General features: G+C 36.9%; 3 protein-coding genes across 4 annotated transcripts; 1 reads left to right on the top strand and 2 right to left on the bottom strand.

Annotated features, from left to right (window-relative positions):
• The first annotated feature begins 11 nt into the window (after positions 1-11).
• On the top strand, positions 12-1,203 carry LOC135202691 (uncharacterized). Its single transcript, XM_064232177.1, has 3 exons — positions 12-63; positions 421-571; positions 859-1,203. Exons 1-3 carry the CDS (start codon positions 52-54, stop codon positions 1,017-1,019), a joined length of 324 nt encoding a protein of 107 aa, XP_064088247.1. The 5' UTR covers positions 12-51; the 3' UTR covers positions 1,020-1,203.
• A 4,292-nt stretch (positions 1,204-5,495) lies between these two features.
• On the bottom strand, positions 5,496-6,710 carry LOC135202690 (uncharacterized). The gene is made up of 3 exons (XM_064232176.1): positions 6,667-6,710; positions 6,064-6,211; positions 5,496-5,682 (listed from the first exon to the last, which is right to left on the bottom strand). Exons 1-3 carry the CDS (start codon positions 6,676-6,678, stop codon positions 5,537-5,539), a joined length of 306 nt encoding a protein of 101 aa, XP_064088246.1. The 5' UTR covers positions 6,679-6,710; the 3' UTR covers positions 5,496-5,536.
• Positions 6,711-12,603: 5,893 nt separating this feature from the next.
• LOC135202689 (uncharacterized) lies at positions 12,604-13,767 on the bottom strand. 2 transcript variants are annotated; one of them, XM_064232175.1, is made up of 3 exons: positions 13,707-13,767; positions 13,201-13,351; positions 12,604-12,884 (listed from the first exon to the last, which is right to left on the bottom strand). In XM_064232175.1, the coding sequence occupies exons 1-3, from the start codon at positions 13,716-13,718 to the stop codon at positions 12,742-12,744; spliced, it is 306 nt and encodes a 101-aa protein (XP_064088245.1). In that variant the 5' UTR covers positions 13,719-13,767; the 3' UTR covers positions 12,604-12,741. The 2 variants fall into 2 exon arrangements, with proteins under 2 accessions (XP_064088245.1, XP_064088244.1); XM_064232174.1 differs by having other exon boundaries at positions 12,615-12,902.
• Positions 13,768-22,500: the final 8,733 nt, after the last annotated feature.

Below are 22,500 nucleotides of genomic sequence, written 5' to 3'. Positions count from 1 at the left end.
TTGTTGTCAGAGAAGCCTCGTCCACTGCTCCTTCTTCTTCCTTTAGTCATCATGAAGATCGTGGTGAGTGTCGACTCTCTTTGCCTTCTGAGGGATCTGGAGGAACGTCTGGTCTCTCCAAGACTCCTTAAAATGACAAAGAGACTTCTCTCGATGGTAGTTTTCGTCGATATTTGACTTCGAAGACAGGTCTAATCTTAAGATTCATGTACCTTCAGATTTGGTACAATTTTTTCCAACAACAAAGTTGTTGCTTTATCTCTGTTTCTGAACGATAAATGCCTGCGTGTCTTGCTTGATGTATCAAGATATTCACGGAACTGATTTTACTATTCACGATGGATTAACGACGGTTTATTGTCGCTGTGTCTCCCTCAAAACCATCCTCTTGTCCAATGTCTTCAATATTTATCTTTGCAGGTTTTATTGGGCCTTGTGGCTGTGGCCGCTGCTGCTTATCTACCTTATCCACATGGAGAATATACCAACAGTCTTTACGTGCCACATCCAGTCGCCTACCACAAGCCATACGTCTACCCTGCAGCCCCTCACTACCTACCCTCCTTCTACCGTGAGTATCTACAATACACACAATCTTATTGATTTATTTATTACTCCATACCTTTCAATTCATAAAATACTTTCCCTACGGCAAAGCACACATAATTTGGCGAATATTAAAGATAGCAATGGCTTAAAACTAAATGCTGCTAACGGGATCATTGTCTGTTGAGATATCTCCGAGTACAGGAAGGTAGGAGCTGATTAAATCCTTCACTTGACTCTTTTCGTAGTTAAGTGAATTAGGAGATGGGGTCTTCAAGGCTACTTAAAATTAACATTCACCTGAATTTACAGCTTCCGTTCATCCAGCAGTCATTTTCGGTCACGGATACCAACACCCGTCCGGCTTCGGACTGGGGCATCCTTTCTACCCCTATGTGCCAAGAACTGCTCCGGAATCCACGACTGAGGAACCGTCCACCGAGGAACCCGTCACAGAGGTTCCTGAGGAATAGGCAGTTTGGTTCAAGAACATCTGATACCACTTGGCATCGAGAAGTCTTTGGCTATCAGTGTAGGATTTTAATAAAGAAACAAAAATGCAAAGCATAAGCGAAGCTTTATGATCTTGTTCTCATCTCTGGTAGCTGGCGACTTTTGAGTTTTTAACTATGAAATGATAAAGTTCAAGTTGATTGATTGCTTTTTGTCTTACCTCGATAGTAAAAGAACGCAACCACAAAAAGTTAAGTTAAGCATATCTTAGTCTTACCAGACCACTGAGCTGATTAACAGCTCTCCTATGGCTGACCCGAAGGATTAGATATTTTTACGTGGCTAGGAACCAATTGGTTACCTAGCAACGGGGCCTACAGCTTATTGTTGGATCTGAACCACATTATATCGAAAAATGAATTTCTATCACCAGAAATAAATTTCTCTGATTCCGCGTTAGCAGAGTCGAGAATCGAACTTCGGATCACCGGATTGGTAGCCGAGCGCAAAAGCCTCTCGTCCAACGAGGAACTACGCAACTACAAAATTATACAGATTTTTAATTAAGTGCACTGCCTTCTGAGGTCTTACAGATTCCATAGACATTCTTCTTTACATTTTCTTATTATTCCTTTACATGAAATGCTACGCCATATTCCAAATCATGACACGAATGAAGCCTGGAGCTTAGGGAACAAGATATCTTCGACGAAGAGTCCATACTCGGTCAGGTAAGGTCACCGGAGGTCCAAATAATCAGGCGTCTATGTATTATTGGAATATATGAATTTAAACTAAAGTCCAAGGACTGGGAGCTATGAGGTCATTCAGTGCTGAAAGGGAAAATTGAGAGTAAAAAGGTTTAAGAAGCGTAACAGGAGGAAAACCTCAAAGCAGTTGCACTATGAAACAATCGTTATTGGAAGAGGGCGGAGGGAGAGTAAGATGGGAAGAAAGAGAATATGAACGGAGGTGTAATAAAAAGGTTCAGTATGTTATTACAGGTAGCAAGGTCATCGACCTTTAATCCTCGACTATACTTGTCCAGGATTAACATGACCACTCTCTGTCCTTTCTTTGACTTGTTTTGTTCATCTAACCCCAAAGTAAATAAGTAAAGATACGAGGATTCATTTGCAAACAAACTAAGTGACTTGGAAGAGATGATAATAATCTTGAAGATTTACGATTCATCAAATTAAATATATAAAGAGTACCCATTATAGGCAATTTTATGAGTAATTTACTTTAACCCGGTGATCTTACTATACTATAATGGGCGTTATGGCTATCTGTCCGGCTGTCATTCAATCACGGCCAAACGGCTGATCAGATGGGCATGAAACTTGGCAGGGTTATAGTGGGCACTCCTAAGATGGTTTATAATAGGGTTTCATCCTACTCCCCCCTATCAGAAGGTGGTGGGGTGAGAAGTTATTCCCTGAAACGTAGGTGGTTCCGTTCGTGAAACGGGGCTGGTTAAGCCGGTAAATTTAGTTACTTCATGAATTTATCATACATAATAGTTAAAAAACACTAGCGAGTCACTTAAATGAAGCAGCAGATGAATATACTTTTGGTAAGATATGGTAAATTGCTAATAATAATGATAATAATAATATGCTGGAAGGAGGCCTTCATTAATGCAGGTTTTATAGAGAATAATGGCCATTTCAGCAACGTTTATATTTTAGTATAAAGGTTTCTCTATTCTTCTTACGACTGATTTTTCTTCTCTACCTAAATTGGTTATTAAAACGCCAAATGGGGAATTCATGTCAAAAACATGGTATTTGTCAAATTGAATGCATACAAAATACAGTACAAATTGGATCTTAAGCTTAATTGGCAAAAGATCCATTGTACTGCATTTTGTCTAATACAGTCAGTTTGACAATTACCACGTTTTTGACATGAATCCCCCATTTGGCGTTTTAATAGTTAATTTGAGTACATTAGAAAAGTCAGTCATAAGACGAATAGAGAAACTTCTATATCAAAATAAACGTGGCTGAAATAGCTATGATTTTCAATAATAATAATAATAATAATAATAATAATAATAATAATAATAATAATGTTCTGAAGTGTCCACAATATAATTGTTAAAAGTTCGTGTGAAAATTTCAACAATTATAATGCTGTGGATCCTTTCGAAAATTTTATGAATTCTCGTGATAGAGCGCTTTCCCCAAACAGGCAATAATAATAATAATAATAATAATAATAATAATAATAATAATAATAATAATAATAATAATAATAATAATAATAATAATAAATTGTCCCCCCGAGTCTAACAATCCTCTTCGTCACGCCACAGTTAAAAGAAATGTCTCGTTACCATCGTTGAATTTGAAGAGCACCTCAGCTATGTTAAATACATTCAAATTATTCAGACAAAGAAAAAAAACACCGACAATCTAAACAGAACCACAAATAGTCGAAAACGAGATGCGTCCACACCCACTGGCTCCTCAAAGGCGTCGCACCAACGACCCTCAGAAGGGATGTGGTTTGTTTGTATCGTTTGTTTTGTGTTTTTACGTTGCATGGAACCAGTGGTTATTCAGCAACGGGACCAACGGTTTTACGTGACTTCCGAACCACGTCGAGAGTGAACTTCTATCACCAGAAATACACATCTCTCACTCCTCAATGGAATGGCCGAGAATCGAACCCGCGACCACCGAGGTGGGACGCTAATACCATACCAACCACGCCGCTGAGGCGGTGGATGTGGTTTGTGCTATGGATGGTTTTGTCGTTCGAGATCCCATATATAGAAGGGAAATTGCTCAGGACTGTTTGTATATATTTTTGCTCCTCCTCTTCCTTCTCCTACTAGTATTAATATGTAGTAGTAATACTACTACGCCTACTAGCGATACAACTGATAAATAGTGGTACCCATGGACCATCCACAGTTAATTTGGGGATCTGGAATAGGCCGTGAATGACATTTTTCAGATGAAATCCGAGCAAGTATACTTTTCCTTGATCCATAAACTAAAATAGCTACGTACCACAAAGATGAAATTCACACACACAAAGAAAGCGACTACGGTATTTCTACAGAAGCAGTCCGCACGGACTGCAAGGAACGTAACCACGGATACGACATCCACTAGGGATTGGGGGGTCCAAAGTATTTCGCCATGTTTAGTACTGACCCCGGGGGGGTTAAAAAATATTACTTAAAATTCTTGTTTAGTAGGTAAAACTGCATAGAAAAGCCGCAACTGCCATAGTCTAGGCCGCCGCGGATAAGTACCCTAGATCTACCAGCGACTACATAAAGAGTAAAATATATTATTGTAAATGAAGCTGGCCTTATGCCAGCTCGAGCTCTTGCACCGTTTCTATCACGACCGTTCTCGAAAAATACTTTTAAACGATTTCTAATACGAATTCTGTCTTTATTTATTCAGTAAGTGAAGAGAGAGAGAGAGAGAGAGAGAGAGAGAGAGAGAGAGAGAGAGAGAGAGAGAGAGAATGTCAGTAAATACATATCAGTGACAAAAGCGAGAGTAATCTAAAGGGAGAAAAAACTAATGTCCCGACAGAGGAATAGACAAAAAAAAAAAAAATAATAATAAATAAAAAAGCATTTAATATAATGTCTTCAGAGAGGAATAGACAAAATTATATATAAAAAAAATTATAGTAATCCAGGCAGACACCACAAGCCAAATCATTATCCTGGAAAGTCAGCAGAGTAATAATTCACTTCAATAAGAATTCCAGCTTCATGAGACTAAGAGACCGAACGACTCCCAGGGGCAGAAACTGCAGTCGTGAAGTCTAGCGACGACCGTAGGCGTGACCGTGGTAGCGGGGGGGAAGCCCTTGGTTGTAAGGGAGTGGGAATCTATTGCTGTAGGTGAGAGGGAGGTCGTGGCCAGTATGGGGGAGGGGGGACCGAGGATTCGATGGCTGTAGGTCAGTGGAAGGTTCTGCGCCATTAGGTGTGGTGTGGTGGGGGTAGTAGGTTCGTTAGTAAAAGGAATTTTCATTGATTGTTATAGAAAAGGGGGTAGTAGGAGGGTTCTGTAAGAAGAATATTCATTGATTGTTACAGAAAAGGGGGTATTAGGGTTCTGTAAGAAGAATATTCATTGATTGTTACAGAAAAGGGGGTAGTAGGAGGGTTCTGTAAGAAGAATATTCATTGATTGTTACAGAAAAGGGGGTAGTAGGAGGATTCTGTAGGAGGAATATTCATTGATTGTTACAGAAAAGGGGGTAGTAGGAGGGTTCTGTAAAAGGAATTATCATTGACTGTTACAGAAAAGGGGATAGTAGGGTTCTGTTTCATTCCATCTTTATAAGATATTTATCCAGAAGACACAACGATCGATTTATTAAGTCCAAATTTTATGGCCTGACCACCACCAGGGAAAAGAAAGGACACGACAATAGTTTCATTTGAGTTTATGTATTTCATAAATACAAAAAAGAAGGAAATTCAGCGTAATACAAAATGACCAACCAATTCAATTCAGTCTTTCCCTAAGAATCCTCCGATTCCAGGTGTCTATTCCTCGGTAGCGGCCTTCTTAACAACTGGGTACGAGTAAGGGTATCCCAGGGGATAGGCTGCTCCATAGCCGTGGGTGAGGGGATACCCATGACCATAAGCGAGTGGGTATCTGTGGCCGTATGCGAGGTGATGCCCATATGCTGGAGAAAGTAGATGGAATATGTTATTTAAAATTGAGCGGCAGGGAAATATGAATCAAACACACACACACACACACATATATACAGTATCCTTTTAGACTATATTAGTGTAAAATGCTAAATTACATCATTACATTTCCGAGGGCAAATAAAAATCATTATTAAGACGTCCTCAGGGATTCCGGAGGGATCTTAGGGCCACGTTCCGCTGGGGAGCTCTCTTACGATGTACCCCTAGGGACACCAGTGGGCACTGTCCTACAGAGTCAGTCTTCTCCTGACCTATGCTAAGAACCCAGAACTTAGAAGCGATGAACTACCTACTTTAACATCATTCATGAGAATCCGAACGGGTTAACTTTTAACCTTCGCTATACTCACGGTAGGAATAGAGGTGGGAATCGCCGGCGTTGATGGAGTGGACGAAGGGGTTGAAGTAGTTCAGGGAGTGAGGAAGGAGGAACTGAGGATCCGCCTCGGGTTCTGCTACAGGAAGGGCGAGGGCCACAGCCAAGAGGCACAAGAATACCTGTAGAGGATTCATTCCAAAATTATCATTTTATTTTTGCCAATTCAAGACTTTTTCGAGAATCATATCAATTTGTATTATTTAAAATCTTATATTTGTGTTAAGTGAGAAGGAGTTTATAAATGAGGAAAGATAGGAACGGTAGATTGCCTTTTTTTTTTTTTTTATCACTATGGTGTTGCATTCAAAACTTTGTCCGATTTTTCACCTATCATAGCATTTGGAAAGGCAATTATGCCTCAGTCTATTTTCAGTATTGATATCTTTGTGGTATTTTTGCGTAAAAGTTGTAAGATTGATCAGTATATGGTAACACTTCCTTTCCTAACTTATTTGCATAAGGCTTCTCGTACAGCAAACCGATATTAGTAAAATGAACAGCTACTATAATAATACTAATCGTAGTAGTAGTAGTAGTAGTAGTAGTAGTATCCCTCAAGCGGATGAGGACTTACCATACAACGCATGATGAATGTATGTGTGGATTAGGTTCCTCTCGAGGTAACTGACGCTCGAATCCTCAGGACAGCCAATATTTATACGGTGATTCGAACATTGAAATAAAGGTAAGGGTGACCACGCCTCTCGCTAGTAATTGGATTTGATGTATAGTACAAAGACTTGGGGCTTTTGGGTGTACTCTCCCGCGTCATTAAGTTTACTAATTGTGAGGATTCTGTTACGTCAAGAAACTCTTCTTCGTTTGTTAAGAACGTAACCAATTTGCAGTCGCTGTAGTGTGTGAAGTGGCTTTTATCATTGAACTTATTATTCAAAGCACGAATTAATTTTTTCTGGACGAGAAGAGGTTACACAAATGGATGAAACTACATCAATTATAAGTCAAGAGACTTTTGGGATTGTGTCCTAACTTTAGATATTTCTCCGTTTATCTTTGAGACAAAATTCTCTCATCTGGGAGTAATAGAAATCGACATTTTTTTTTTTACCTCAGTTTATTTGATTGAGAAATGAGAATGAGATGTTATTCAGGCTTGAATACTTGGTCTAAAACGACAGAAAGCATATGAAGAGTTAGTTTATGGTGAAAGCTTTAATATGCAACTGACGTGTCTCTGTAGGTTGGAGATTTCTTAAATCCTCTTTCATAAGCGACAATGAATTTATCACCACAAGACATTTTAAGGAAGGTAAAGAGAAATTGATGGTAATTACGATTAAACAACAGCAATTATTATTATTATTATTATTATTATTATTATTATTATTGATTATTATTATTATTATTATTATTATTTTATATTATTATTTAAAGAAAAACTCACAATCACATGAGTCAATAGAATGGAAAAATAAAATCCACAATAGTATGTCTGTTCGATTTTGTTATTCAAAATAGATTTTAAATAACAAAATCAACAGACATACTATTGTGGATTTACTTTTCCGTTATTATTATTATTCCTTATTATTATTATTATTATTTTAGTTATTATTATTTATTATTATTATTATTATTATTATAATTTTTTTTTTTTTTTTATCACAGTCCTCTAATTTGACTGGGCGGTATTTATAGTGTGAGGTTTCGGGTTGCATCTGCCTCCTTAGGAGTCCATCACTTTTCTTACTATGTGCGCCGTTTCTAGGATCACCACGCTTCTGCATGAGTCCTGGAGCTACTTCAAACTAGTTTTTCCAGGTTCCTTTCCAGGGCTCTTGGGATCGTGCCTCCCAGTGTTCCTGTGATTATGGGTACAATTTCCACTGGCATATCCCATATCCTTCTTATTTCCATTTTCAGGTCTTGATACTTGCCATTATTATTATTATTATTATTATTATCATTATTATTATTATTATTATTATTATTATTATTGGTTGCAGGTCCATAATAATATCTCATTTGAAGTATAAAGTCTTTAATAGATAATAAAAGCTTTCGAACCTTGTACTAGGTTCATCTTCAGTCCAAGATGAACCTAGTACAAGGTTCGAAAGCTTTTATTATCTATTAAAGACTTTATACTTCACATGCGATATTATTGTGGACCTGCAACCATTGCCATTATTTTCGACACGGAAAATTGTGCCCCCATTATTAGTATTAGAAAATACTCATACTAGCTTCCTTCGGAATCGAGGTTTCCCGATAGCTTTCTTTAAATTTATTTGAATATACATAACTGTGGATTTGTGTCTCTTATTATTATTATTATTATTATTATTATTATATTATTATTATTTATTGTTAATTATTATTCTTATTATGATTATTATTATTATATTATATTATTATTATTATTATTCATATCAACGGACCTTCATTCAGGTCGTACGTATCCGATTGCTCCTGGTGTTCCAATATTTTCTCCGGCGTGAGAATCGCCATTTGACGTTACTTTTAGAAGTAAACAAGATTTGAAGCTGTACTGTGACCTTGTTTCGTGGTTCTCCTGCTTTTCTTGGCTCTGTCCCAGTGTTAAAACGGCCTTAGCTAATGAAATTACCAAATTGAAAGCTTTAGTACTTTTGTGTTGTGCAAAACGAATCGCTGGAGTTGGAGGGAGTCTTGGTGCTACGATTTCGTTTCTGAAGATCAGCAGATAACCCCATTGCACTGAACTTCCTACGTGATGGCGTCTTTCAACGTTGGAAAAAGAAAAACTGAAACGAATTTCGTGTATCCTAATCTGCCTCTGTCCTGCTGTGAATAAGTTGTTATCTAAGATAACTGTTTGAACGTCAGCCAATTTGTAAAAAGTCTCAAGGAAGAAATCTGTTAGGCAGTGTATGGTTTCCATGTGGTCAGCTTCGATGTAGCCAGTTCTGCTGGTCTCTGAACGAGAAAAGGAATATCCTTGAAGACCAAAAACGCAAACCCGTCCACTACAGGCTGCATTTGCTAAGGTAGGCTATAAGGCATAAAAAACCTACTGTTTTTTTTTCTCTCTCTTATCAGAGTGATTTTTTTATTTATTTTTTTTTTAAGAAAATTAATCGTTCAGTATTCGGCATTTTGTGTTCTTATAACCTCCGCGATTTATTTTATTCTTTAAAACGGCTCGAATTACTTCAGACAAAAAAAAAAAAAAAAAAAAAAATACCGGATTACTTCGTAGAAAAACAAATGATGAATTAGCGATTCACTTCAGATTCCGAAATAATTTTGAGCTAATTATCTTTGAAATCCTGAAACCACAAATTCCATAAATTCTTCTTCTTCTTCTTCTTCTTCTTCTTTCTTCTTCTTCTTCTTCTTTTCGAATAAAAGACAAGACGAGCAGAGAAAAAACCTTGAAGAAGACTTACCCTGGGAGCCACACCTCGCAATCATGGTTAGTCCTAGAATTCGGGACGACAATTACATTTTAGAAAAACAGAATTTTAAAGACGACAAGAGATAATTGAATAGCTGAACGGAATTTTCAGGATGCTCCCATCATCTGTAACTGGAAAAAATTCTTTGTTCAGTCTTTGATGACAGTGAGAGGTATCGTATTCATTTTTTTTTTCTTTTTTTTTCTTTTTTTAGGATCAAGGCCCATTTTCTGTTTACGGTTATTTTTGTATAATTCGTGTGGCTTAGTTCAAGGCACTATTTTACAACTCTTTTTCAGATATTGATGAAAGCGTCTATGAATCAGTCGAATGTGGATGACACCGATTCATAATCTCTCTCTCTCTCTCTCTTCTCTCTCTCTGGGTGTGTATGTGTGTGTACGTAGGACTTTGATACCGGTGTCGAAAATCGTCTATTAAAATCAGAAACCTACACCCGAGGTGTCAATATGACAACGGTCTGTCCTGAGACCTGTGTGTGTGTGTGTGTGTGTGTGTGGTGTGTGTGTGTGTATGCAGGCCGTTGGTGCTTATGTCGAAAATCCTCTATTATAATTAGAATCCTAAACACGAGATGTCCTATACGACATGGTCTAAGGCTTCTTATAGTGGCCACGCCCCCTTGGGAATTTCCCTTTACCGTCTTCATCCCGCTCTTCATCCTTGGGACAAGGACTGGCAAGATTTTCCAGCTTCGGAGGATATGGGATCTCGGACGACAAAACCATCCGTAGCACAAACCACATCCCTTCAGTGGGTGTGGACGCATCTCGTTTTCGACTATTTGTGGTTCTGTTTAGATTGTCGATGGTTTTTTTCTTTGTCTGAATAATTTGAATGTATTTAACATAGCTGAGGTGCTCTTCAAATTCAACGATGTTAACGAGACATTTTTTTTTAACTGTGGCGTTACGAAGAGGATTGCTAGACTCGGGGGACAATTTATTATTATTATTATTATTATTATTATTATTATTATTATTATTAGATTATTATTATTATTATTATTGTTATATTATTATCATCATCATTATTATTATTAATAATAAAAATAATAATAATAATAATAATAATAATAATAATAATAATAATAATAATAATAATTATTATTATTATTTATTATTATTATTATTATTATTATTATTATTATTATTATTATTATTATTATTATTACCTGTTTGGGGAAAGCGCTCTATCACGAGAATTCATAAAATGTTCGAAAGGATCCACAGTAATATAATTGTTGAAAGTTTTACACGAACTTTTAATAATTATATTGTGGACACTTTAGAACATTATAATAATAATAATAATAATAATAATAATTATTATTATTATTATTATTATTATTATTATTATTATTATTATTATTATTATTATTATTATTATTATTGAAAATCATAGCTATTTCAGCAACGTTTATTTCGATATAGAAGTTTCTCTAGTCGTCTTATGACTGACCTTTCTTCTGTACTCAAATTGGCTATTAAAACGCCAAATGGGGGATTCATGTAAAAAAACGTGGTAATTGTCAAACTGACTGTATTAGACAAAATGCAGTACAATGGATCTTTTGTCAATTAGGCTTAAGATCCAATTTGTACTGTACTTTGTGTTTTCAATTTAACAAATACCACGTTTTTGACATAAATCCCCCATTTTGGCGTTTTAATAGCCAATTTGAGTACAGAAGAAAGGTCAGTCATAGAAAGAATAGAGAAACTTCTATAAAAAATAAACGTTGCTGAAATGGCCATTATTCTCCATAAAACCTGTATTAATGAAGGCCTCCTTCCAGCATATTATTATTATCATTATTATTAGCAATTTACCATACCTTACTAAAAAGAATATTCATCTGCCGCTTCATTTAAGTGACTCACTAGTATGATAAATTCGTAAAGTAGCTAAGTCTACGGGCATCACCAGAGACGTTTCACGGACAGAACCATCTCTGTTTCAGGGAATCCCTTCTCACCCCCACCACTTTCTGATGGGCGGAGTAGGATGAAACCCTATTATAAACCATCTTATGGATCCACACTGTAACCCTGTCAAGTTTCATGCCCATCGGACCAGCCGTTTGGCCGTGATTGAAAGACAGACGGACGGACAGACATAACGCCTATTATAGTATAGTAAGATAAGATTACACAGTGTAGATGTATCACCGAGTTAAAGTAAATTGCTCGTAAAATTGCACTCAAGGGGTGCTCTTTATAGATTTGATTTGATGAATCTTAATTCTTCATGATTATCATTCTCTCTTCCAAGTCACTCGGTTCATTTGCAAATGAATCCTCGTATCTTTACTTTTCGGTTCGGACAAGTATAGTCGAGGATTAAAGGTCGATGACCTTGCTACCTGTAATAACATATTGACCCTTTTTACTACACCTCCGTTCATATTCTTTTTTTTTTCATCTTACTCTCCCTCCGCCCTCTTCCAATAACGATTGTTTCATAGTGCAACTGCTTTGAGGTTTTCCTCCTGTTACGCTTCTTAAACCTTTTTACTCTCAATTTCCCCTTTCAGCACTGAATGACCTCATAGCTCCCAGTCCTTGGACTTTAGTTTAAATTCATATATTCCAATAATACATAGACGCCTGATTATTTTGTTCCCTAAGCGCCAGGCTTCATTCGTGTCATGATTTGGAATAGGACATAGCATTTCATGTAAAGGAATAATAAGAAAATATAAAGAAGAATGTCTATGGAATCTGTAAGACCTCAGAAAGCAATGCACTTAATTTAAAAATCTGTATAATTTTGTGCTTGCGTAGTTCCTCGTTGGACGAGTGGCTTTTGCGCTCGGCTACCAATCCGGTGGTCCGAAGTTCGATTCTCGGCTCTGCTAACGCGGAATCAGAGAAATTTATTTCTGGTGATAGAAATTCATTTTTCGATATAATGTGGTTCGGATCCCACAATAAGCTGTAGGTCCCGTTGCTAGGTGACCAATTGGTTCCTAGCCACGTAAAAATATCTAATCCTTCGGGTCAGCCCTAGGAGAGCTGTTAATCAGCTCAGTGGTTTGGTAAAACTAAGTTATACTTAACTGTTTGTGATTGCGTTCTTTTACTATTGAGGTAAGACAAAAAAAACAATCAATTAAACTTCACTTATACTTTACATTTTTGTTTCTTAAAATTGGAATCCTAGACTGATAGGCAATGACTTTTCAATGCCAAATGATGTCAGAAGCTGTTCTTGAACCCAGCTGCCTATTCCTCAGGAACCTCTGTGACGGGTTCCTCGGTGGACGGTTCCTCAGTCGTGGATTCCGGAGCAGTCCTTGGCACATAAGGGTAGAAAGGATGCCCAAGTCCGAAGCCGTAGGGGTGTTGGTATCCGTGACCGAAGATGACTGCTGGATGAACGGAAGCTGTAAATTGAGGTAAATGTTAATTTTAAGTAGCCTTCAAGACCCCATCTCTTAATTCACTTAACTACGAAAAGTGTCAAGTGAAGGATTTAATCAGCTCCGACCTTCCTGTACTTGGAGTATTTGTTGAAGATATCTCAACAGACAACGACGTTCCGTTAGGAGCATTTAGTTATAAGCCATTACTATTCTTTTATATTCGCCAAATTATGTGCGCTTTGCCAAAGGGAAAAGCATTTTACGAATTGAAAGGTATGGAGTAACAAATAATCAGATTTTGTGTATCATAGATACTCACGGTAGAAGGAGGGTAGGTAGTGAGGGGCTGCAGGGTAGACGTATGGTTTGTGGTAGGCGACTGGATGTGGCACGTAAAGACTGTTGGTATATTCTCCATGTGGATAAGGTAGATAAGCAGCAGCGGCCACAGCCACAAGGCCCAATAAAACCTGCAAAGATAAATATTGAAGACCTTGGACAAGAGGATGGTTTTGAGGGAGACACAGCGACAATAAACCGTCGTTAATCCATCGTGAATAGTAAAATCAGTTCCGTGAATATCTTGATACATCAAGCAAGACACGCAGGCATTTATCGTTCAGAAACAGAGATAAAGCAACAACTTTGTTGTTGGAAAAAATTGTACCAAATCTGAAGGTACATGAATCTTAAGATTAGACCTGTCTTCGAAGTCAAATATCGACGAAAACTACCATCGAGAGAAGTCTCTTTGTCATTTTAAGGAGTCTTGGAGAGACCAGACGTTCCTCCAGATCCCTCAGAAGGCAAAGAGTCGACACTCACCACGATCTTCATGATGACTAAAGGAAGAAAATGGAGCAGTGGACGAGGCTTCTCTGACAACAATGATGCCATGGCAGACCGAAACTTCATATTTATAGGGCAACGGATCCTTGAGGGAAGATGTTCCCATCGCCTGCGCCCTTCACGCCTTATCAAGGCCGCTGTTGGTTAAGAAGAGGACACGAAGTCTGCAATGACCAGTTTAGGGATTTGACGGAAACCGCAGCTGTTCACAAAGGAATGCTAAGGCAAAGGAGATGTCCTGTTTGTTATAAAAAAAAAAAAAACTTCACTGGCTTCTTTTGAGTCTGCCATTTTCACAATTGCTGATATATATATATATATATATATATATATATATATATATATACATATATATATATATATATATATATATACATATATATATATATATATATATATATATATATATATATATATATATATATATATATATATATATATTACCAATAACAGTCAGTTATAGGTGAGTTGAAATGCACGACACCTAGTCCCATACTGTTATTTATTACGAGATATTATTTCTTTTTTTTATAGCAGTCATCATATCTCCGTAGTCCACCTTCAAAAGAATAGTAGACAAACATGATAATGCATATATGAAAGAAGGGAAATAAAAATAAAATGTCAGAAAGAAAAGTGAGGCAGAAGGTTTCATTACTGTGCCCTGTCAACCTACCAGTCAATATGGCCTTATATGTCTTGAAGGTATAGGCTACTACGACACCATAATGAAACTTTCTGAATCGCTGGCTGCAGCTAGCTATAGGCAATGTGACATAGCTAGCTGCCAATAAAGCCAAAAATATAAGCCTAGCAACTTTGCTATAGTAGATTCACATCAACCATGCATTCTGTATTTTTTTATGGACCAGTCCCTTTAACGGACGAGCTCCTGATAGGCTGTTGATAAACCAATCACAGGGCTGGAAACCCTCAGTCTCTCGAGAGAGTTCACATAGGCAGGATGTCTGTTCTACCTCTCGTGAAGGGTACTTTTGAAAGGCGTATCCCTCAGGAGAGGTGGAACATACATCCTGCCTATGTGAACTCTCTCGAGAGACTGAATGTTTCCAGCCCTGTGACTGGCTTATCAACAGCCAATCAGGAGCGTCGTAAGGAGCTGTCCTAGACATCAAATGCGCGGTTGATGTGAATCTACTGTAGGAAGATGATGATCAGCAAATGACGCTGGAATCCATGAGGGGCGATCATTTTCCAGCGATTATGGAATAAAAGATTTAAAGCACAAGACGGGTAACGATGTCATATCCACAATTGTAGGGAGATTATGGACATGTCTCGTCTTGGAGCTTTGTGGTAAATCATACAAGAACATAGAGAAAAGAGATATAGATCCAAATAGTTACCCAAGTCACTATACACATTCGTGTGATTCATGATATGAAAGCTTGGTGTGACATTAATTAATGGAAAAAAAGTCTCGAACTTCGCTGACTTCACCTCCTATCGATATGTTTCAGGTAGATGCAGTGCATGGCCACCATAATACTATTCACTTTGCATTTTTATACATTTTTATGTTTATTAATTATTTTATTAATAGTGGGATCTCTTCTTTTTATATCTTACTTCTTCCTAATGAACACCATATTCTTTGGAAGTTTGAATTTCTATTCAGTGGCCCTGTTTAGTGGGTTTGTTCCGTACGAATAGGTTTCATTTTCTGAATAATAATAATAATAATAATAATAATATAATAATAATAATAATAATAATAATAATAATAATAATAATAATAATAATAATAATAATAATAGTAATAATAATAATAATGGGGAAGTTACTAACAGGTATCATCAGTGATAGGCTATACAACTACCTAGAGGAGACAAACACCATCCCCCACCAACAGAAAGGCTACAGAAGGAAGTGTAGGGGCACAACAGACCAGCTCCTGATAGACAAAATGGTAATGAAGAACACTAGGAGAAAGAAAACCAACCTAAGCATGGCATGGATGGACTATAAGAAAGCCTTCGACATGATACCACACACATGGCTAATAGAATGCCTGAAAATATATGGGGCAGAGGAAAAAACACCATAGCTTCCTCAAAAATACAATGCGCAACTGGAATACAATACTTACAAGCTCTGGAATAAGACTAGCAGAGGTTAATATCAGGAGAGGGATCTTCCAGGGCGACTCACTGTCCCCACTACTCTTCGTAGATACCCTAATCCAGACTGTAAGGATTGTATCTGGGGACATCAGGATGGAGTTTGGAATAGAAAAATGTGCCTTAGTCAACATACAAAAGGGCAAAGTAACAAGGACTGAAGGGATAAAGCTTCCACGTGGGAACAACATCAAACACATAGATGAGACGGGATACAAATACCTGGAAATAATGGAAGGAGGGGATATAAAACACCAAGAGATGAAGGACACGATCAGGAAAGAATATATGGAGAAACTCAAGGCGATACTCAAGTCAAAACTCAACGCCGGAAATATGATAAAAGCCATAAACACATGGGCAGTGCCAGTAATCAGATACAGCGCAGGAATAGTGGAATGGACTAAGGCAGAACTTCGCAGCATAGACCAGAAAACCAGGAAACATATGACAATACACAAATCACTACACCCGAGAGCAAATACGGACAGACTATACATAACACGAAAGGAAGGAGGGAGGGGACTACTAAGCATAGAGGACTGCGTCACATCGAGAACAGAGCACTGGGGCAATATCTGAAAACCAGTGAAGACGAGTGGCTCAAGAGTGCAAGGGAAGAAGGACTGATAAAAGTAGACGAAGACCCAGAAATATAAACAGAAAGACAAACAGAACAGAGGAAGTGCACAACAAACCAATGCACGGACAATACATGAGACAGACTAAAGAACTAGCCAGCGATGACACGTGGCAATGCCTACTGAGGAGAGAGCTCAAGAAGGAAACTGAAGGAATGATAACAGCGGCACAAGATCAGGGCCTAAGAACCAGATATGTCCAAAGAACGATAAATGGAAATAACATCTCTCCCATATGTAGGAAGTGCAATACGAAAAATGAAACCATAAACCACATAGCAAGCAAATGTCCGGCACTTGCACAGAACCAGTACAAAAAGAGGCATGATTCAGTAGCAAAAGCCCTCCACTGGAGCTTGTGCAAGAAACACCGGCTACCTTGCAGTAATAAGTGGTACGAGCACCAACCTGAAGTAGTGATAGAAAACGATCAGGCAAAGATCCTCTGGGACTATGGTATCAGAACAGATAGGGTGATACGTGCAAATAGACCAGACTTGACGTTGATTGACAAAATCAAGAAGAAAGTATCACTCATTGATGTGGCAATACCATGGGACACCAGAGTTGAAGAGAAAGAAAGGGAAAAAATGGATAAGTATCAAGATCTGAAAATAGAAATAAGAAGGATATGGGATATGCCAGTGGAAATTGTACCCAGAATCATAGGAGCACTAAGCACAATCCCAAGATCCCTGAAAAGGAATCTGGAAAAACTAGAGGCTGAAGTAGCTCCAGGACTCATGCAGAAGAGTGTGATCCTAGAAACGGCGCACATAGTAAGAAAAGTGATGGACTCCTAAGGAGGCAGGATGCAACCCGGAACCCTACACTGTAAATACCACCCAGTCGAATTGCAGGACTGTGATAGACCAAAACAAAAATTAATAATAATAATAATAATAATAATAATAATAATAATAATAATTAATAATAATAATATAATATAATAAAATAATAATAATAATAATAATAATAATAATAACAAAAGTGAAGGCTAAGGAGGCAAGGTGCAACGCGGAACCCCACACTATAGAAAACCACCCAGTCGAATAGGATGACTGTGATAGCAAAAAATAAATAAATAAAATGAAAAATAAATAAATAATAATATTAATTAAGGTGAATTGCTCTAGTAAGGAATAAATATCTGTGACAAAAGTATGCATACACACTATTACGAGATCCTGGTATATCTATTGCTTCAGATCAGTGACATAGAGGGCACGTCACTAAGGTGGAGTACCAGCTCTACCATATTGCCTTATTATTCCTATAATTTTACGTTAATTTTCTGAAATTTCCGTTTTCTTATGTTTGTACATCTAGCTAATGTTGAACCAACTCTTCACGTTGTATGTGTAGATATACTATTATCTTGAGCCGTTTCATAATACAGGTCTTAATGCTTGAGATTTTGTATTATATGATTTAGAATTTTAGGTCTTAATCGTATGCTTTCGATTTTTAGGAGCAGTATTGAATTGAGGCAAATCTTCATGTCTAGTTACGATTTGATTTCCTGTCTGAAACTCTTGTTTGAGAATTCTACGTACTAGGATTCGGTAAATCTAACCTTAACTAATCAATTCCCCAAATTTGCTAATACACAGGTCCCGTCTGTTAGAATAGATCAGGGCATCCTGTTTATCTTCGTGTAGGTATGCAACGAATTTGACTGCCGTGGAATTTTATATAACAGAGGCTTTAGCAAATGGAATGTATATCTGATCGGCGAATATTGCACTCCAGTTGGTGGAAACCACATCTGCTTACGTCCTCGGTAAATTATGTTTTTGGCACAGTCATTCGATTAAATATATATATATATATATATATATATATATATATATATATATATTATATATATATATATATATATATATATATATATATATATAATCGCTGTGGTGAAACTAAACTGAATTTTAGGGCCACATTCGGTACGATTCATTCAACCTTAAGCCCTCCTGCACTAGCTTTGAATGAGACCAAGTTACAGTGCTGAGGAGTTTACTAACTTACCTCAAGTCAAGAAACCTTGCATTTTTTTCAACAAAAGTGCAGTTAAGAAACAATCAACTGTATATCCTGCACCAATTCTTTTTGGGTGAAGCCACACGGGTTCACAAAGACGCATTTAAAGGTTTAACACATATAAATAATATTTAAAGAACAGAACATATATTCAGATTACGTTAAGAAGCAAGAAAACTAACACATTACTGCAAAAATTATTAACAAAACGTTACGTTACTTCGATAGAAATAAAACATAAATGGCAAACAGGATCTCAGAATATCCCTATGAAGAAGTTACTGCAAGGGCGACGACAATTCACGAGGTGATGTGGCTGGATTTTACAAGAATATCTTCTTTTACTTGCCTTCGTGGAGTCAGATGGTAAATTCAGAGAGCTTCACCTTTCCACCCGAGAAGAAAACTCGGGAGGAGTATTGCATAACAAAGTTGTCACATCTACAAAATTATAGCGTTACGTAACAAACATAAATTTAAAAACAAACATCAAGTGCTTTAATCGTAACCCAACATACAAAAAAAAAAAAAAAAAAAAATGGGGGATTTCGTCCAGAAGGCAAGCATAAATTACTGGCATGTGCCCTTACATATATGAAAATAATACATATATAGTAGTCTCCACAGGAAGAAGTTTGACAACACTGTAATGATACGTCATCTAATTTTATAGAGATGGCACAAAATAATTGCAAAAAAAGTGGTGGTTTATTTAACTTTGAATATCAATGTACTAATTTATACCAACTCATTGCTATAGTTAATATAATAAAACTACTTCTGTGGAGCAAAATAATCACATATCAACGTATTTTCATAGAAACTGAGAAATACCTTAAAACAAGTACTCAAAAAAAACTAGGAAAATTTTTATTCAAGGGGAATAAATGGCAATTTTTGGCAATCGCCTTTTTCCTTCACGCTTTAAAAACATAAAGACGGTAAAACTCCCGCCAATCAAGAACCCCGTTACAGTGAATCCCAGGCTCCATTTAAATGCCGTGACGGAATCCAGAAGATGCTGGTGTCCGCCGCTGACTCGCCCAGATTAATTGAGGGGTGGGGGCGGGGGAGGTGATTTAAACCATTCGCTCTCCGGGGATTAGAATTTAAAGGTAGTCATTCAAACTGAGCTGAGCTACTTGATTCAACGATGTTTAAATGGTTGTCTCCCCTTTTTAAAGCTAGAGGCGGTGTTGCCATTCGGCACTGAGAGATGATATTTCACTAAAATATACTTTTCAGTATTTTTTAAAATATTTTAAGGACATCTTATAGTATAAAATAGTTTTTACGCTTTTGTTGGATTTAATATTATTTAAAATGTCTGATAAAAGGAACATACGTGAGAAATTTTATATTTAATATTAATTGTCTCCTATAGTGCGTTTACTTTTCTAAGATCGCTGTGGTGTGGCCTGTACAGAAATCATACGTTGCCAATTTTCACGTTATGGTAATCGTATTAGCTTCATGGAGTCTATTGAAATAGTTTTAATTTCTTAAAATGTGATTCTTTGTTTGCATCAGATATTTTGAATATATCGTATTTCGTATATTCTTCGTGAAAACCTCAGTTTCACTAATGAAAATGAAGTTATGGCATATTTTTTCCCCACGCGATGCCAACATCTGAGTTCAGGGGACCCCTATGGTTTTTTAAGAGGATTTAAAAGGTCATGGTCAATATCATTAAAGGATACTCGCACTCGATCACCCACTGTGAAAAGTATGGACAGCCCAGCCCAAATGACTCCCGTAAACGTCTTCACCTACCACCCGAGGCCAAGGAAATAGTCTATAATTTCCTGAAATACTTCATTTTTATAAAAATATCTTGAAGGTCCTGTAACTGATGTTTCGAAGGCTATCCAGAGAACATCTGAAGCAACAAAGTGTTAGAAATGACTATTCGTAGGCTTAAGAAGCAAGAGAGGCGGGAAAAAATATGGTGGAATCTCCAGTGTTTCAAAAAAGAAAAGAGAAAGTGAATCCTGTGACTGACTTGGATGATTTTGATAAAAATGTTATGCAGAGAAGGAATGCGTGGTTGTCTATAATTATAGAAAGAGAAAGAAGGAATAGCTAAGTAGAATCAGGAATGGGAAAAAAAGTTAACAGGGAAGAAGCAAACCCTTTCCTTCGACTCCAAGGTCTAAAGCGAATCCTCCTAAGAAGGATTATATCTGCCGGAAGCATTTAATGGGACTTACAATAACCCTTGAGATATGACAACTCTGCCTTTTCTACTGGCCCCACCCTAGCGATCTTAGAAAAGTAAACGCACTATAGTGTGGATTAGTTTCGATCATAAAAAATGTAATATTAAAGATCTCTCTCTCTCTCTCTCTCTCTCTCTCTCTCTCTCTCTCTCTCTCTCTCTCTCTCTATATATATATATATATATATATATATATATATATATATATATATATATTTGTGTGTGTGTATATCAGATACATGTATTAATACTAATTGTGTCTCTCTCTCTCTCTGTATATATATATATATAATATATTATATATATATATATATATATATATATATATATATATATATGTGTGTGTGTGTGTGTGTGTGTGTGCATTAATTTGCAACCTCACCTGTGTCTCGGATCATTACAAAACATCTTAATAAACTTTTGTTTATTTAAGATTGTGATTAGGGACACATTAGCACCACGGAAATTCAGTATCAGTGTTTCAACCATTAAGGGGAATCTATTATTATTCTTTCCTTTTGGGAAATGACGTTTGCAACAAAAAATCAGGTGAAAGAAACAGTTGTTTAGATGAAAATGATAAAAAAAAAATTTATTAAACACAAGATGAAACATAGACCGGTGACATCTTTATATTAAAATAGAAAAATCTGACGTCCAGGTAGCGTTTCGAATTCCGAACCTTTGACCTCTCCATTCCTTCACTTCTCACTGGCGGGCTTGACCCCATATGGGTATAGCGGGTAAGGGTAACCGGCAGGGTATCCGTGATACCCGTAAGCGAAGGGATATCTGCTCTCAGGAGCCAGGAGTCCGTTAGCTGGAAGGATCGGAAAACATTAAAGACAGATTTGTAAATGCAAATGCTACTGATATTTATAATTGGTAAGAGAGAATGGCTTGGCAATTAGTGCTTCTTAGATAAAGACTCCGGCTATAACTGTTAAATTGATTAATTTAGAGATTTGGGAATATAATAATTCAATCGTTACATTGGATATTAGATTGGTTAATTTAGAGATTTGTGAATATAATAATCTAATCGTTACATTGGATATTAGATTGCTTAACTTGGAGATTTGTGAATATAATAATTCAATCGTTTAATTGGATATTAGATTGGTTAATTTAGAGATTTGTGAAAATAATAATTGAATCGTTACATCGCATATTAGATTGGTTAATTCAGAGATTTGTGAATATAACAATTTAAACGTTACATTGGATATTACATTGGTTAATTTAGAGATTTGTGAATATAATAACTCAATCGTTACATTGGATATTAGATTGGTTAATTTAGAGATTTGTGCATATAAGGATTTAATCGTTACAATGTCTTAAACTAATTTGATGTTTGAGAAACGTTGGAAGGGTACCTCAAGAAATTAGTAAGTTGTGAAATAACTGAAATATCATTAAGATACCTCAGAGTTTAATGAATGCACTTATGCTCTCGTTTAAGGTATAATTTTGTTAATAGTAACGTTTCATTGTCCTTAAATTAACCCTCTAAGCAGATGAAAATCCCAGTAAACAGAGAGAAAAAATCTAGTCTCTTACGGTAGGTGTAGACGCCGGTGTCCTCATCCTTGATGGCGTTGATGAAAGGGCTGTACAGAGGGTAGTGATGCCCATGGGGCAGCAGCAGCAGGGAAGGTTCGGCCTCGGGTTCGGGCAGGGGCACAGCCATGGCCACAGCCACGAGGAACAGGCAAAATCTTGCGGTA

This window comes from Macrobrachium nipponense, chromosome 33 (assembly GCF_015104395.2).
Source record: "Macrobrachium nipponense isolate FS-2020 chromosome 33, ASM1510439v2, whole genome shotgun sequence".
NCBI lineage: Eukaryota > Metazoa > Arthropoda > Malacostraca > Decapoda > Palaemonidae > Macrobrachium > Macrobrachium nipponense.
The sequence above is the reverse complement of the archived record's forward strand: the minus strand, read 5'-3'. Positions and strand labels throughout refer to the sequence as shown.